The sequence below is a fragment of the Furipterus horrens genome, unplaced genomic scaffold (genome assembly GCF_987537825.1).
Source record: "Furipterus horrens unplaced genomic scaffold, mFurHor1.1.pri manual_scaffold_3, whole genome shotgun sequence".
NCBI lineage: Eukaryota > Metazoa > Chordata > Mammalia > Chiroptera > Furipteridae > Furipterus > Furipterus horrens.
The window spans coordinates 182,299,158-182,316,254 of NW_028327173.1; the positions used below are offsets into that span (position 1 = coordinate 182,299,158).

Sequence of the window (17,097 nt, forward strand, 5' to 3'; positions counted from 1 at the left end):
CCCGCACTTCCTTTCTGTCTAAAAATCAACAAGCATATCCTCAGGTAATTATATACTCAAAATAAAAACATTTTAGTATTTACATACTTATTTTTATCAAATATCTTATGAAAATTTGCCTTTAAATTATATTCATATCATTAACTTTTATGTTGTCCTTGAAAAACACATTAAAAATTACTTATGAAAATTAATTATGTAAACCTGTAGTAGCATTGCTTTATACTAGGTCATATAATGAGATTCTGGAAGATCTAGTTTTTGCAATTCACACATCTTGGCATTTTTAAACTATAAAATGAAATAGCCATAATATTATTTTGCTTGAAAAGGTACCTGTTCCTAGTATTATAATTAATTCCTGAATTAATAGATTGTCAACTACCTACAATACTGTTAGCCATAGATATTCCTGAAACATACTTTACACGTGTTATTTTCAAAAACGTTATGAAACTTTTTACTAAAAATATGAAGTCAGAATGATCATAAATGGAGCCAAAGTTAGTTTGAACCTTAAAGAATTTCTTCAATGTTTTCTATTACTTAAAACAATACACTAATTTTGAATAAAATGCTTTGGAGAGAAAGCCTACTAGAATTGCAAATTCTAAACATATTTTATGAATCTCTACCAGATAATACAGAGACAAATGCATAGAAGGCAAACAAAACACCCTGCAGTCCTGAATTTGGCTTTTATTTTTAAATACATTTAGCACAGAACTATCATAGAACAGATAACAATAAAACACAAAGAAATGAAATAGTTTCAAATACCTTTAAAGCTAGATATAAATATTAATAACACAGACTCAATTATAGGAAATAGCCCCTAAAATTTGATTCATTAAACATTTTGAAAAAAAAGTTCTTTGCACATTTTCCAACGTACCGATATGTTCCCAAGTGCATAGGTTTCCTTTGAACTAATAGGTAAAGGTCCCAAATTTAGTTGCTTTATTAAAATTATCAGATTCAATACTGGTAAAAATTACCATGTCTCTAAATTCTCAGTAACAATTATAAAAATATGAGCTCAAATAGTTATGCTGCCCAAAATAGAGACATCTTAAATGATACTTCTGGATAATCAGATAGTGCACTAAAGTAATTCCACACCTGGTGCTCATTTATATGGAAAGTTAATTTCTTTACGAAAAACTTACTACAAATGAACTTAATGTTAACCTAATCATAATTATACTTCAAAATATAAAGGCACAGACAGAATAAAGAATAGTTTAATACTATACCCAAATTTACGTCTGAAAATAATAAAAAATTGAAAAAATAATAGGATCTAAATACTGACACTTTCAGATTTTATAATTTACCTTAAGTAGCTAATAAATGGATATTAAAAGGTAACTGCTAAACCCAATCCTTTCCAAATAATTTAGAAAAATGGTTTGTTTGCATATGAAGCTTGTGCATTGTCCCATCTATAAATTTCAGTTACTTTTCCATTAACTGGAAACATCTACCTTCAGTATAAACAATCAAGACAATGTACAAAAGATATATCTTGCTCCTATAACTTACAATGCACAGAAAAATACCTACAAAAATGGAACTATCCATTTAGTTTCCCAATAAATTAGTGAGAAAGTTTAGCTTATTCTATATTTCTTTCTAAACAAAGGCTAAAGAATTGAGGGTGACTTATTTCTAGCCCTGTTAGCTTGACATATTTTAAAAATATATGCCTGATTATGTGTAAATTCAGATTAAGTTAGCATCTTATTTTTATATCACAGTATACATGGCATTTCTTAATACAGCAACAGAAAGGCACAATTAGCAAGCAATAAAATTCAGTACCTGAATTATTAAACTGATGTCCAGAACAACTGCAAATAAAATACATTCAACACAGTATACAGAACTGGGGAAAAAAAGGAATCCAGAAACTAATTTTCCTGAAAATTTGGTCCATTAAAAATGCCTTCCATGATCAACATCATGGGTAACACGATGGCAGTGTAAAATGAGAGGCAGTAAATCAATATGTAGTAGCATATGAATTCTGGTCTAGTAATTATGCAATTTAATTAGGAAATGTTTCCCATAGTGATAAAACATTAAATATATCTGTTAATAACAACATGCCTGTATTAAGTCCAAATACACAGGCATAATTATTTGCATATTGTTATTGATTTTACAATACACCCCCCAGTTTAAAAAACTTAGCTATATTATTTTATATATAACATATATTAGATACCTAATTATAATTATGTACCTTAACACATGTTATATATCTTGAATCCATAACAGCACAAAACTCTCCAAATATTACATGAACAGTCTAAATGGGTACTTATAATTTTCTCAGTGTTGAAATAACTCAGCTCACCTAAAACAATATCTGGATGTGCAATGGTAAAATGCACTGACTCTTATGAAATTTACTTAATTATTTAAGTTAAATTCCTGCAAAAGCCTAACTCTGATTTGGCTTTTAACTAGAATATATTTTGAGATATCAGTAACTGATACTCTCTTATCATAAACAATATTTTCCCATCAAGAGATACCAATAAAGAAAAATACATAAGGAACCAAACATGTGATAGAGAAACCTACCATCCCATAGGTAATGTACCGATAAGGAAGTTCAACTTCCATGTGCTGTCTTGCTTTCCGAACATCATCACATGGTATACTGAAGATTTTACAGGCCAAAGGGATGGTGGTCTTTTTCATTATATCTCTCACTATTAGTACAAATACCATCCCTATAAGGATCCGCAATATGGCTTTTCCAAACAGAGTCACAGTAATGGGGGGCCTAACTAAAGGTAATATATCCACAGGAGGATCTAACATTAGACCCATGTTATAGGTAACATGAGATCCACATGCAATTCCAGCACCACTTCCTAAAATCTCAGCTGTATCTCCTCGGGATGTACTCCAGGTGTCCAGAGTGAAAGAAAAGATCCCCAAGGCTAAATGAAGCCCAATGATGATTAACGGAGCATATTTGTGAGTTTGGTTGAAGTTGTCAATCAGGTCCACAAATGGATAGAAGATAGCTAAGATTAAAATGGTATATAGGAATCCAGCAATAATATCCTGGGAAAAAAGAAAAGTTGTTTAGTATAATACTATTTTTAGCATTAAAAAAATGTATTTTATATCACAAATGTTAATACAAATTTTAAAAATATGTCACATCCTCAAGTAAACTTTACTAATTGGCCATATAATTGGGTACCAAAAACTGTTTTAATGATAATAAAAAAGATTAATAATAAAAGAATTATGTTTTCATAGTTCTACTTTATAAATTAATTTACAATATAAGTTAGAAGTATATATAAATGTAAGTATTTATAAATTTAAGTAAATATATCTACTACACAAATTTATATTCAAATCTTGAACAATTAAATATGCTTCATTTATGTAGTTTTGATTTCTGGGAAAAATATATATAATTATTTTTGAAAGACACCATCTTCATTTTCATTCATTTAAATATATAATTCATAATTAGAAAGGATAGAAAGCATGGGTAGTTTCTTTTTCTCCTTCATTCATTCATTCATTCACTGAACAAATACTTACTGAGTACCTATATGTGTCTGGCACTATTTTAGGGACTGAGGATACATTACCTAAAAAATGACAAGATTCCTGCTGTCATAGTGCTTACATTAAAATGGGAAATACTGACAATAACCCTGTAAGTAAAACAGTAGATAAATATTACAATTTCAGGTAATTTTAAGTGTTATGAAGAAAATTAAAACGGGACGATGGGATAGTCTGATGAAAGGTCCTATTAGAATGATTACAGAAATCCCGACCCCAAAAAGGAGAGAGTTCTATCTTTAGATCTAAGGAAAAGCATTCTAGGTAGTGAGAACACCGAGTGTCAAGACCTAGAGGCAGAAAAGAAACTAGTGAGTTCAAGAAATTGAGAAAAATCCAGTGTGACTCAAACAGGGAGCAAAGAAAAGGGGTATGTGGTATGAAGTCAAAGAGATAAGTAGAGGCCAAATATCTGGGCCCTTCTAGACTAGGTAAGAAGTTAAAATCTTAGTTCAAAAGTGACAGGGAGCCACTGAAAGATTCCAAAGCAAGAGTGCAACACTCCATCTGCTGTCTAGAGAATGAATCATAGAGGAAAAGTATGGAATGGACAGGACACCACTGGAAACACTGGTGGGAGGCTACTCACAAGTTCAGTCTAGACGTGGTTGATATCTACATGAAGAAAAGTACACAGATGGACTTAGTAAACTGTTTTCACACTAGAGCTGACAACTTCAACTTGGTGATAGATTCAATGTGGGGGAGAAGCCAAAGAAAAAGGGAGCAAAGATGACTCCTAGTTTTAGGTATGAACAATTTGGGTAGGTGACAGAAAATGGTTTATTGGAGGCATTAAAGCTATTATTAAAATAACTTTTATTTCTGAATCATTCCTGACATGAACAAACTGTTTCAGAATTTCCACCTGAAATCTACTCACTATCACTGAAAATTTAATCAAGGGTCACTTATATTCACTGCTTCCATTTTCTTCCTATTTTTTCTAAATTCATCACTGCACTGAAACCACTCTTTTCATACTAGTTATCTTCTTTTAAAGATCCTCACCTGATGTTTATTGCTTTTTAGAGAGAGGGGAAGGGGAGGGGGAGAGAAACATCAATGTGATGTGAAGGGGGACCAATCCCACAGCCTAGGTATGTGCCCTAACTGAGGACTGAACTCCAACCTTTTCTGGTGTACAAGATGATGCTCCAACCAACTGAGCCACCTGGCCAGGGCTTCATACTAGTTGTCTTTATGCTGCAGTAACAGTGGTCACTCAACATCATTCAACACAGTTAAGCAGACTAGTTGCTTAATGTCTCACTCTCTTAAAATTTTTATCCTGTAATATTTAGTACACAGAAAAAGAGAAGCGGGATGTATATGAACTTCTCCAAATAAATTATTAGCTAGTTTTGCTTCTTTATGAACTTTATAAAAAGTTTCTATAGTATGGAATCTCCTTTGATTTGTTTTACACTAAACATTAAGTTTTGAGATCCATTCACTGCGTGTAGTTGTAGGTTATTCACTTTCACAACTCTGTAGTGTTTTTCTATATGATTACACAATTTATCTATTTTCCCACTGATGGTCATTTTAGTTGTTTTCAGGTTTTGGATTAGTTTATTGGTTATGGTGGAACTTGAGTGTTTCTTAATTTGTATATATTCTTAAACCAACCAGGAATATTATAAACAATGCTACTATGTATCTTTCTCTTGCTATTCCCTGGTGTGAGTCTGTAAGTTTCTCAGGATATATGCCTAGGAATGGAATGGCAGAATCTTAGGATAAGTGCATATTCAATTTTAGAAGATAATAAAAAACTTCCAAACGTTTGTAGAAGTTTATATCCAATGAGTCACTGAATTTTCCTGATTATTGTTTCTTTATAGGTTTATGGGCTATTACTCTTCTATGTAATGTACAGTTGTGTTTTTCTGGCAACTATTCTTTTGATTTTTCTTCTCCTTGCTGATTTACATTTCTTTATACAGTCTTCATATGTATCCTTTATCAACAGAATCTATCAACAACATGTGCTATAAACATCATTTTAGCATTTGTGCCTTGCCTTTTCATTTGCTTTATAGCATATTTTGGTGAACATAAATTCTCACTTTCAATGTAGTCATATTTATCAGTGTACTTGTTTAAGACAGCCTTCCCTGCTGCAAGATCATAAAAGTGTTATTTAAAAAATTTAAGCCTGCCTTTTATATTGAAGACTTTAATATACCTTATTACAAAATTTCTGCCATCATCCATACTGCACAGTAAAAGTACAATAAAAACTCTGTTGTGGATTGGAAGAGTCAATAGTACAATACTTGAAACAAATGTTTTAAAAAGTATTCAATTCCAAATCAAAATACTATAGAATGTAAGAACAGATACAAAGATACAATTACTAAACAGACTAAGATTTGAATGTTTAACAAAAATTTTTTGAGGAAATATTTTATTCACCATATATTATATTTTATTCACCACCATCTACCAAGTAGCTTAGGAATATTGCAGACACTCATATATTTGTTGAATGGATGAATGAATGAGTGAATAAATCCTTTATAGGAATTTGTTTTACCTATTTTCACAAAATCTAAGTTATTTGTAAATGAGGATATTTACTGTTTTTCAACAATTCTTGTATTATATATATTCGAAAAATATTTCTATATAAAACAAGTTCTCGCTGTTATTTTCCTATTCTACAATATTAAGTGAGATTATTTAAAATTTTAATTGTTATATAGTGACTCCTTTTATAGTAGGTCCAGAAAAGATATAACCAATTAACAAAATGTTTCTAAAAGTATCAACTAAGGCTTTAAATACCACTGGTGTATTCAAAGTTCTTAGAAGGACATATAAAGCGTTTCATATCTCGTTTCTGCTTATCATTAAGCTTCAATGCCAGATCCCATAATGAATTTTTTTTTAATTTGTTTTTAGAGAGGGGAAAGGGAGGAAAAAGGGAGAGAAACATCAATGTGTGGTTGCTTCTTATGTGCCCCCAACTGGGGACCTGGCCTGCAACCCAGGCATTGCCCTGACTGGGAATTGAACTGGTGACCCTTTGGGTTGCTGGCCAGCGCTCAATCCATGGAGCCACACCAGCCAGGACTGATAATGAATTTATAGACTCTATTTCCTCTCATTTTGGGATTCCTTTTCCCACCTATATTTTAGGCAAACTATTACATATCTTTTGAGACTCTGGCCAGGCATCTATCTTCTCCATAAATATCCTCCTCCTACCCCATAATAAGGAACTTCTTCCTTTCTGCTTCCTTAAGCACCTTCTACATACCTGCTATAACAGTTACCACATTGTTTTCCATTTCTTTGCTTGCTTATTTCTCCCAGAAACCCAAAGGTTCACAACTCCTGCTGCCCATCAAAATCACTCAAGGAAGTTAACAAAAATATTGGCATCTAGGCCAATCCTCAGAGATTCTTGTCTTTTTAAAAAATTGATGTTAGAGAAAAAGAGAGAAAGGGAGAGGGTGAGGAAGGGAGAGAAGGAGGCAGTGTGTGTGTGGAGAGAGAGAGAGAGAGAGAGAGAGAGAGAGAGAGAGAGAGAGAGAGAGAGAGAGAGAGATTGATTTGTTGTTCTACTTATTTATGTGTTCATTGGTTGATTCCTGTGTGTGCCCTGACTGGAGATCAAACATGCAACCTTGGTGTATCAGGACATCCCTCTTACCAACTGAGCCATCCAGCCAGGGCTAGAATATTTTTAGCATGTAGATGTCAGTACATAGCACATTATGAATATCAATAATTGGTGATTATAAATTTATTTTTGAAAGATTAAACTTGTGTATTAAATTCTTACACACATATCTAAAGATTTTATCCTGCATCTTTTCTTTTTAACTTTTCACACAAAGATACTTATTGAGAGAGTGAGAGGAAGGGAGAGAGAAACATCAATACAAGAGAGAAACATCAATTGATTGCTTCCCATGTGCTCCCCAACCAGTGAAAAAACCCGTAACCTAGGTGTCTGCCAGACCAGGAACTGAACCCACAACCTTTCAGTATATGGGACAATGCTGCAACCAACTGAGCAACCTGGCCAAGGCTATCCTAAACCTTTGATTAGTTTTATCATATTTCTCAAGTAATAAGATTTCCTCTGAATTCTTAAAGAGATGGCTATCATATTTCTCAGTCTCTTATTAGGGACTTGAATTTTAAACTTTGCTTTTCTGTCGAAAAAAAGATGCCTATAATAGCACAAATGTAAATAAAATATAAATATACATAAAAATTCATAATTAACAGTTTTCCATCCTCTATGTTTTCTATGCTCAATACATTTGTTGAGGATAAAAAGGAATATTCTCAGCATTATGAATTAAATATTGGGAGTAAAGAGAAACTAAATTTTCAATATATTTTTTGAACATGAGGTCTTCCATGTCAAGATGGAGGTGTAAGTAGACATGCTTCGCCTCCTCACACAATCATAGAAAGAATTACAATCTGATCTTAAAAACAAATAACAACTAGAACCAACAGAAAACTGAACTATATGGATGTCCGACAACCAAGGATTTAAAGAAGTCACATTCATTCAGATAAGAAGAAAGGGTGGAATGACAGAGACGGCAGAGACAGTGCGGATCAGACAGGCAGTGGCAGCGGTGGCAGAACAGACGGGCCCATATTCACATGTGGTGGGTAAAACTTGGGAGTGATAACATCGGGGTGAGCAATCCCAGCCCTAGGCCAGACCACAAAGCCCAGAGTTCCAGCACTGGGAAGATAAACCCCAATTACCTCTGGCTTGTAAAAAGGACTGGGGATCGGGGGAGCAGAATGAACTGCTGAATTTTCACCACTTAAAGGACTTGCATGGCCTTAAAACATACACAACCCCCAGGGCAGCAACTGGAAGGATGCCAATTGCATATGGGAAGTGGAAGAAGTAACTGAAAATGGAGCAAGAGCTGGACAAATTGCCAGAAGCCTGGCAGCAGCATTGTCCCCTCTCCAAGCCCCCCACAACAAACATATTCACAAAGTGATGAAATGGGTATCCCCACCCTGGCAATTACCTAAGGCTTCGCCCCACACAATTTACCAGTGCCTTTGCTTCACAGACTACGCTACTAAGACAGGGAGTAAAAGCAGTGCAACCTAAGACACAGATACAAACACAGGAGGCTGCCAAATTGAGGAGGCAAAGAAATATGGCCCAAATGAAAGAACAGAACAAAACCTCAGAAAAAGAACTAAACAAAATGGAGACAGCCAACCTATTAGATGCAGAGTTCAAAGTACTGGTGATAAGGATGCTCAGAGAACTCATGAGTACAGCAAAAGCATAAGGGAAGAAATAAAGGTTACACAAAGTGAAATAAAGAAAAACATACAGGGAACCAGCAGTGAAGGGAAAGAAGCCAGGATTCAAATCAATTTGGAACAAAAGGAAGAAATAAACATTCAATCAGAACAGAAAGGAAAAGCAGGAATGCAAAAAAAATAAGGAGGCTTAGGAACCTCTTGGACAACTCTAAACATACCAACATCCAAATCACAGGGGTGCCAGGAGAAGAGGAAGAGCAAGAAATTGAAAATGTATTTGAAATAAATAATGAAAGAAAACTTCTCAAATCTGGCAAGGAAATAGACATACAAGTCCAGGAAGTACAGAGAATCTCAAAGAAGTTGGATCAAAGAGGACCACACCAAGACACATCATAATTAAAATGCCAAAGGTTAAAGAGAGAATCTTAAAAGCAGCAAGAGAAAAAGCAGAGTTACCTACAGAGGAGTTCCCATTAGACTATCAGCTGATTTCTCAAAAGAAACTTTACAGGCAAAAAGGGACTGGCAAGAAGTATTCAAAGTGATGAAAATCAAGGACCTACAACCAAGATTACTCTATCCAGCAAAGCTATGATTTGGAATGGAAGGGCAGATGAAGTGTTTCCCAGACAAGGTAAAGCTGAAGAAATTCATCATCACCAAGCCATTATTACATGAAATGTTAAAGGGACTTATTTAAGAAAAAGAGAATCAAAACTATGAACACTAAAATGACAAAAAACTCACAACTATCAACAACAGAACCTAAAAAATAAAAACAGAAACAAACTATGCAAACAACCAGAATAGGAACAGAATCACAGGTATGGAGATCATCTGGAGGGTTATCAGCTGGGAGGGGGAAGGAGGAATAGGGGGGAAATGGTGCAGAGACTAAAAAGCATAATTAGTAGGTACAAAAAAGACAAGGGGATGTTAAAAATGATATGGGAAATGGAGAAGCAAAGAACTTAAGCACAACCCATGGACATGAACTAAGCAGGGTGGTGGTGGTGTGGATTGCTGGAGGGAAGTGGGGTACTGAGCAGAGGAGGGCAAAAAGGAAAAAATTGGGACAACTGTAATAGCAATAATATATACTTAAAAAAAACCTCATTGAGGTTACCTAAGAATTCTGGTTAACTGAATTTTACTGCAATTACTCAAAGATTCCGTAACAAACTCTGACCATACTTTAGATTATGGGTATCTCTAATGATGTGACTGTCAAACTGTATGAGATATGTTCCTTTTTTTGTTATCCTACCCTTTCTCCCCTAACTTGTAATTAAAGGCACAGGTCTTGGGGGACAACTGGATTTTTGCTACCAGGACAGAAGCTGTTGCTATTTTTTATTTAAAGAGTATTATGCTAAGTGACATAAGCCATGCGGTGAAAGACAAATACCACATGATCTCACCTATAAGTGGAAACTAATGAACAAAACAAACAATGAGCAGAACAGAACTGGACATGGAAATAAAGAATAAACTGACAGTGGCCACAGGGGAGGGGGAAGGGGGCAATGGGGGAAAGAGTAGAAGGGTCTTCTCAAGGAACAAGTATAAAGGACCCAGGGACATGGATAACAAAGTGGGGACTGACTGTGGGAGCTGGGGTGGTAGGGTGGCGCAGGGAGAGCAATGGGGGAAAAATGGGGCAACTGTAATTCAAAAAAACAATAAAATTAAAAATAAATTTAAAAAATTTCATTACTGATTCAAAATTTTAAATTATATACTAATGTGGAAATGGTCTGAGGTTTATAATTCTCGTGCAGAATGTGTAAAAAGTTAGATGTTTTAAGTAAATGATGATGCTATTTTTAAAACACCATACCTATTTATTCTAAGGTTAGGTGAAAGAAGGGTTAATAGTTCCAAAGATAAGTACTTTTAAAAATTATAGTTCTTTTATATTATAGATGTCAGTATATGTTCATTCTTATAAGTTGTTTTTTATAATATCATTAAAATAGCCCTGGCTCAGCTGGTTAGAGTACTGTCCAGATATGCCAAGGCTGTGGGTTCCATCTCCAGTCAGGGCACATATAAGAACGAGAACTCCAGTTGTCTTCTAGCATTTTTTTGTTTTTTGTTTTTGTTTTTAAAGATTTTATTTACTTATTTTTTAGAGAGAAAGGAAAGGATGGAGAAATTGAGGGAGAGAAACATCAACTGGTTGCCTCTCACAAGTCCCCAATGGGGGACCTGGACCGCAACCCACGCATGTGCCCTGGCCAGGAATTGAACCAGCAACCTTTCAGTTCACAGGTCGGCATTCAATCCACCTAGCCACATCAGCCAGGGCTGTTTTATAAAATTATAATACATTGCAGGTGTCCTGCCAATGATACCAACAGGGTTTCTAACACCAAAATGTATTGTTGGAATGGATTTTTTTGATTATCTTCTTTAAGATAAAAATTTCAAAATCCATCCTTAGTAATAAAATTCAAATTTAATACATGCTCACAATAGAAAAACTAGAAAATACAGATAAATAATAACAAATAGTTACTGTCCAGGAATAATCACTATTAAAATTCCTAGTGTTTACTTATTCTAGACCTTTATAATCTTTTTGGCTTGGTTGGTTTGATTTTTATTTCTTGTTATAAAAATAGGTTAGATGTTCATACTACTTTATAATCTCATACCTTTCTAAAAAAAATTTCCATATACAGACATATAAACTTTCAGTACAATTATGGTTAGGAAATAGGTGAATATTAAAAATAAATGAAGCTGTTGCTCTTTGTGTTGTAACAACAACAAAGCATATGGCAAATACTGAATGAAGCATTCATTATAAATTATTTATAACACATTAGAACTCTCATCTTAATGAAGATATCAGCTTAGATAATATGGTATCTAAGCACCTATTAGCAACTTCTAGGGCACACTCTGCCTATAAGTCCATACTAATTTCACAATAAACAGTGAAGATACAAACTAGGATTAAGAAACTAGTTCAAAATGCAGGTAATTACTAAAACATCGAAATACAGAAAAAAATGTGGGGGGAAAGGGATATAAGAGGGATAAATGGTAACTGAAAAAATACAATAAAATAAGGAAAAATAAAGAAGTAGAAAAAAGTGAAAATTGTAAGAAAAAATTAGACCCAAATGTTAAAAAATGGGTTCTTTGTGGGTGTAATGTCATATACCAATTATCAATAAATAAGAAGCAATATATTATTGATTAGGAATAGTTGTAGTTATAATAAAGAACCATAATTTACAATACAATTTATCTGTGATTTTACTTTTAAAAACTTGTAATAGTTACTATACATGGGACAAGATAATTCTTCAATAGTAAAAAGGACTAGGGTTATGAGAGTCATGATTTGAAAAATAACACATCAATATTGTTTTTACTTCAGCTAGTTCATGAATAGACATTATCCGGTATATAAAACATGAACTAAACTCAGCTTGGATATTTGATCAATCCACTAAATATTTTTTTAAAGAGCAGCATCTTTGAGATTGTATGTTCAATATAATCAGATTCTTGTTACTCATTGTATGATAATAATGAACAGGTATAAATAATATTATCTAATATCTTTCCTTTAAGAAATATCAAAGCTTCATTTTTTAAATTGTTTTACTGATTATGCTATTACAGTTGTCCCAAGTTTTCCCCCTTTGCCCCTCTACCCAGTTCCCCCCAACTCCCTAGGCAATTTTCACACCATTATTCATGTCCCTGGGTCATGTGTGTAAGTTCTTTGGCTACTCCATTTCCTACACTGTACTATACATCCCCATGGCTATTCTGCAATTACCTACTTGTACTTCTTAATCCTCTCACTTCCCCACCCATTCCCCTACACCACCCTCCCATCTGGCAACCATCAAAATGTTCTTCATATCCATGATTCTATCTCTGTTTTTCTTGTTTGCTTAGTTTGTTTTTTAGATACAATCACTGGTAGATATGAATTTATTGCCATTTACTTGTGCATAGTTTTGAACTTCTTTTTCTTAAATAAATCCCTTTAACATTTTACATAATGATGGCTTGGTGATGATGAACTCTTTTAGTTTTTTCTTCTCTGGGAAGCTCTTTATCTGAGCTTCAATTCTAAATTATATCTTTGCTGGGTAGACAATCCTGGCTATAGGTCCCTGCTTTTCATGACTTTAAGAGAGTATTTCTTGCCAGTCCTTTCTAGCCTGCAAAGTTTATTTTGAAAATCAGCTGACAGGCTTATGGGAATTCCTCTGTAGGTATCTGTTTCTCTCTTGCTGCTTTTAAGATTCTCTCTTTATTTTTAACCTTTGGCATTTTAATTATGATGTGTCTTGGAGTGGGCCTCTTTGCATCTATCTTGTTTGGGACTCTCTGTACTTCTTGGACTTGCATGTCTATTTCCTTCACCAAGTTAGGAAAGTTTTCTTTCATTATTTTTTTCAAATAGATTTCCAATTTCTCACTCTTTTCCTTCACCTTCTGGCACCCATATGATGTGAACGTCGGAATGCTTAAAGTTGTCCCACAGGCTGCTTATACTATCCTCATTTTTTTTGGATTCTTTCTTCTTCTTCTTGTTCTGATTGATTGTTTTTTGCTTCCTTATGTTCCAAATCATTGACTTGATTCTCAGCTTCATCCACACTACTATTGTTTCCCTGTAAATTGTTCTTTCCTTCAATTAGTGTATCATTCACTTCTGACTGGATCTTTCTTATGCTGTTGAGGTCCTCACTAAGTTCCTTGAGCATCCTCATAACCAGTGTTTTGAACTCTGCATCTGATAGATTGCTTATGTCCATTTTGTTTTGTTCTTTTTCTAGACTTTTGATTCGTTCTTTCATTTGGGCCATGTTTCTCACTGTCCCCTCACTTTGGGTCTATGTATTAGGTAGAGCTGTTATGACTTCCTGTCTTGGTAGCATGGACTAATGTCAGTAGGTGTCCTACAGGAGCTAGCGGCACAGCCTCCCTATCACTCAAGCTGGGTACTCGAGGTGTACCCTTCATGTGGGCTGAGTACACCCTCTTCTTGTAGTTGAGCCTTGGTTGCTATTGGCAGGTCAATGGGGGGGATTTACCCAGGCTAGTCAGCTGCAAGAACTGGCTGTGACCACTGATCTATGCCTCCATGGAGGATCAATGGTGTAGGGGCAGGGTAGTGGTCCTCTGACATGGTCTGTAGCTGTCCCCTGGGTATGCACACTCTGGGGGGTCCCGGGTGGTGCAGATCAAGGTCAGCCCCATCTGCGTTCTTCCTTTAGCCACCATGCATGAGCTATAAAGCAATCTGCAGATGGCACTACTTGTGCTGGGCTTGGAAATTCCAAGGCTTAGCTAAGTTGTGAATCTAAGTTTGGCTGCTGCTAGTGCCAGGTCCTGGAGCCACTTCGCAAGAGATATGGTAGGAGGTGGGGACTGGGGGATCACTGAGGCTGGCTGTTGCTTCTTTGATAGGATTTAGGAAGTTTTTAAGCCTAAGCCAAAACCAGCCATTTGTATGGAAAAAATCACTGTTACCAGCTTGAGTGGGCCAGTAAGTTGGATGGGATGGAGTCTCAGGGCACTCCAGTGTGGAGCAAACAGTGTTAGCCAGGTTGATAGAGTCTCAGTTATGGCACTCACCTGCCAGCTCTGTGGTTCTGTGGGTGGAAGGTTCAGGAAAGGGACAATGGCCTCTTTCTGCATTTCTGTCTGGGAGAAAGCTGCTCTCCAGCCCTTAACTTGATGCTAGGCATTTTTGTTCTTTCCTGTATTCCACTGGTGTCTTTCAAGCTGCCACCCCAGTGCTGGAGCTCAGAGAGAGTGAGTCTGAGTAAGTTTTTGTGTGGGTTAAGGGCAACTGTTTGGGACTCCAGGAGTTTCTTCCACCAACTCAATCCCTGCTGGTTTTTGCAGCCAGAAGTTATAGGGATTTATCTTCCTGGCACTGGACCCTTGACATGGGGTTGGGACTCCTTGCTCCCAAAATATCTCTTCCGAATTTTTATCCATCACACGTGAATGTGGGACCAGCCCATTCTGTGTCTCAGCCCTGATGTGCTTTAATTCTGTAGTTGTCAGACTAACATTCACCTCAATTTCTGACAGCTCTGAATGATGTTTTTTCTACAGATTAGTTGTAATCCTGATGTGGTTGTGTGAGGAGGCAAGCTGTGTTTACCTGTGCTGCCGTTTGACTGCAAATCCTAATTTTTTAAATCAGTAACAAATGCATAACCATTTGAAAGTTTCTTAGGAACTAAGAAAAGTTGCTAACTTTTGGTAAAAGGGAATAACTCTAACAAGGCACAGAGATGGATGGATAATTTTTTTGTCACAAATGTTATATTTGATGTAAGACTGTGATACTTAGTCTCATTATAAAATTAGTAGAGATTAGTCAGAAAGATAGAATTGTATATAAATTCACAACTTGTATTTATATATTGTAAAAAGTAAAATATAAATAATATGCTTATTAAAATCATCTTTGGGACTTTTGGAAATTTACTAGTGCAGCGGTAGCTTCTAGAGGCAAACAGTCTCTGAAAGAAACAGAAACTCACTGTTTCCAAAGCTATGACAAAAGCTAATGAGATACTTTTATGAGTAAAAAATTCTAACAGTGAAAACTGTTAAGGACAAGAAAAATTCAATATAATTCATTAGAAATTTGCGGATTTGTGAATTAGTTCATATATGTCCACCTTTTTTCTTGATCATTTATCTACAGTATAGTATATAATATATTCACAGAGTGTTCTAAGAGACATCACACTAGATGCTAGGGACAGAGAGAGAAAACGTTAACATGTTGCTTATTGTCTAGTCGGGATTACAGATAAGGAAAAAAAGTATTTTCAGTTTAGAATAAGTGCTATGCCAGAATTATGCTCAAAAGGCTCTGGCAGAAGTATCACCTAACCAATCTTAAGAAAGCATTTTTGTGAATCTTGAAGAATGGAGAGTTTAGCTAGGCTAAGAAAGGAAAAGGGCATTTCAGGCATAGGTTACAGCAATCCTAAAGGTATGGAGGTAAGAAACACCCTTTGCATTTGAGAAAATGTAAAGTCATTCAGTATGACATCATATTTGTGTTTGGGGTATACAATAACAAGAGACCGAACAACACATGGAACAGTGTCAGACCGGAAAGAGGACTACTTATTAAGAAGCTATTGCAGTAATCAGGTTAAGAGATGAGAAAGGGAAGTAAGAAGATATGACTGAATAGAATAGATAGTGGCACCAAAATAGTTTAAGGTCATTTAAGTTTCTGGATCATTGGGTCTTGATTAATAAGTAGAGCTCTCCTTGGTTTCTGCATTCACATTGTTGGTTTTGACTCAGCATTAGAGGAGGCAGAGAAGAGAATGAGAAGGAAAATAAAACTGAGACTGGAAGAAGGGAGAAATGTTATCCTGAGTATAATACCTGGTTATTGTGGTTGCTGGGAATTCTTTTTTTATGAAATACATGATTATTACATTAAAAATTCCACAAAGAATCATCTTGATATTTTTGCAAAACACATATTTATAATAACTATATTTTCTTATTTAGGGTTCATGTAAGCTTACAAATGATATTAAACTGCATACCAATTTCGGAAAAAAATAAAGCACTGTAAACACAATATTTTTCTTACCAGAATGGAGTGCATTCCCATGTAAATTCTACTTAGGCAAACTAGGGAACTCCAGCAGGGAATAAGAATCAGTCCATATATAAGAGGATACTAAAGGGGGGAAAAAAGTAAAATTAAATAAATTAGACCAAATACAAACAAGGAAATTAAAAACAAATCACTATACTATAAAATTCCATGAAAACAATAACTGTGTTTTTATTCCCCAATGTATTCCCAACACAAACCCTAAACACAGCACACAGCAGACATTCAAGAAATACTTTTGCATGAAATGAACAAGTGAATAAAATACTGTTTCCACACTCTTCGTTGTGTAAACTGACTCATTTTTGTTACTACAGTAAAAATTCAACCACCACTACAGAAGAAGAAATACAGGTAGAAGACATACTTTTAATATGGCTAAAAAATGAAAGAGCCTCTGGAATAGTACCTGAATCTGGCCCATGAAGGGTCCTCACTTCCCTGGGAAGGCAGACTAGGCATTAACTCCTTCTCACTTCCATTAGTAACTGCTATCTGCAATTTCTAGTGACATTTCCTCATTTTGTATCAACACCTTGTAATTTGTTTTCCACTTCTGCCCCACC

General features: G+C 35.1%; 1 protein-coding gene across 1 annotated transcript in view; it reads right to left on the reverse strand.

Moving 5' to 3' along the window:
* Positions 1 to 679: 679 nt before the first annotated feature.
* The window catches only part of SGPP1 (sphingosine-1-phosphate phosphatase 1), a 44,105-nt gene continuing 27,687 nt past the window's right edge, over positions 680 to 17,097 (reverse strand). The window contains exons 2-3 of the mRNA XM_090272074.1: positions 16,505 to 16,594; positions 680 to 3,084 (exon numbers count right to left, since the gene is read on the reverse strand). Coding sequence (XP_090128200.1) covers positions 2,533 to 3,084; positions 16,505 to 16,594 — 642 coding nt within the window. The 3' untranslated portion in view covers positions 680 to 2,532. The remainder of the gene's footprint in view (positions 3,085 to 16,504; positions 16,595 to 17,097) is intronic.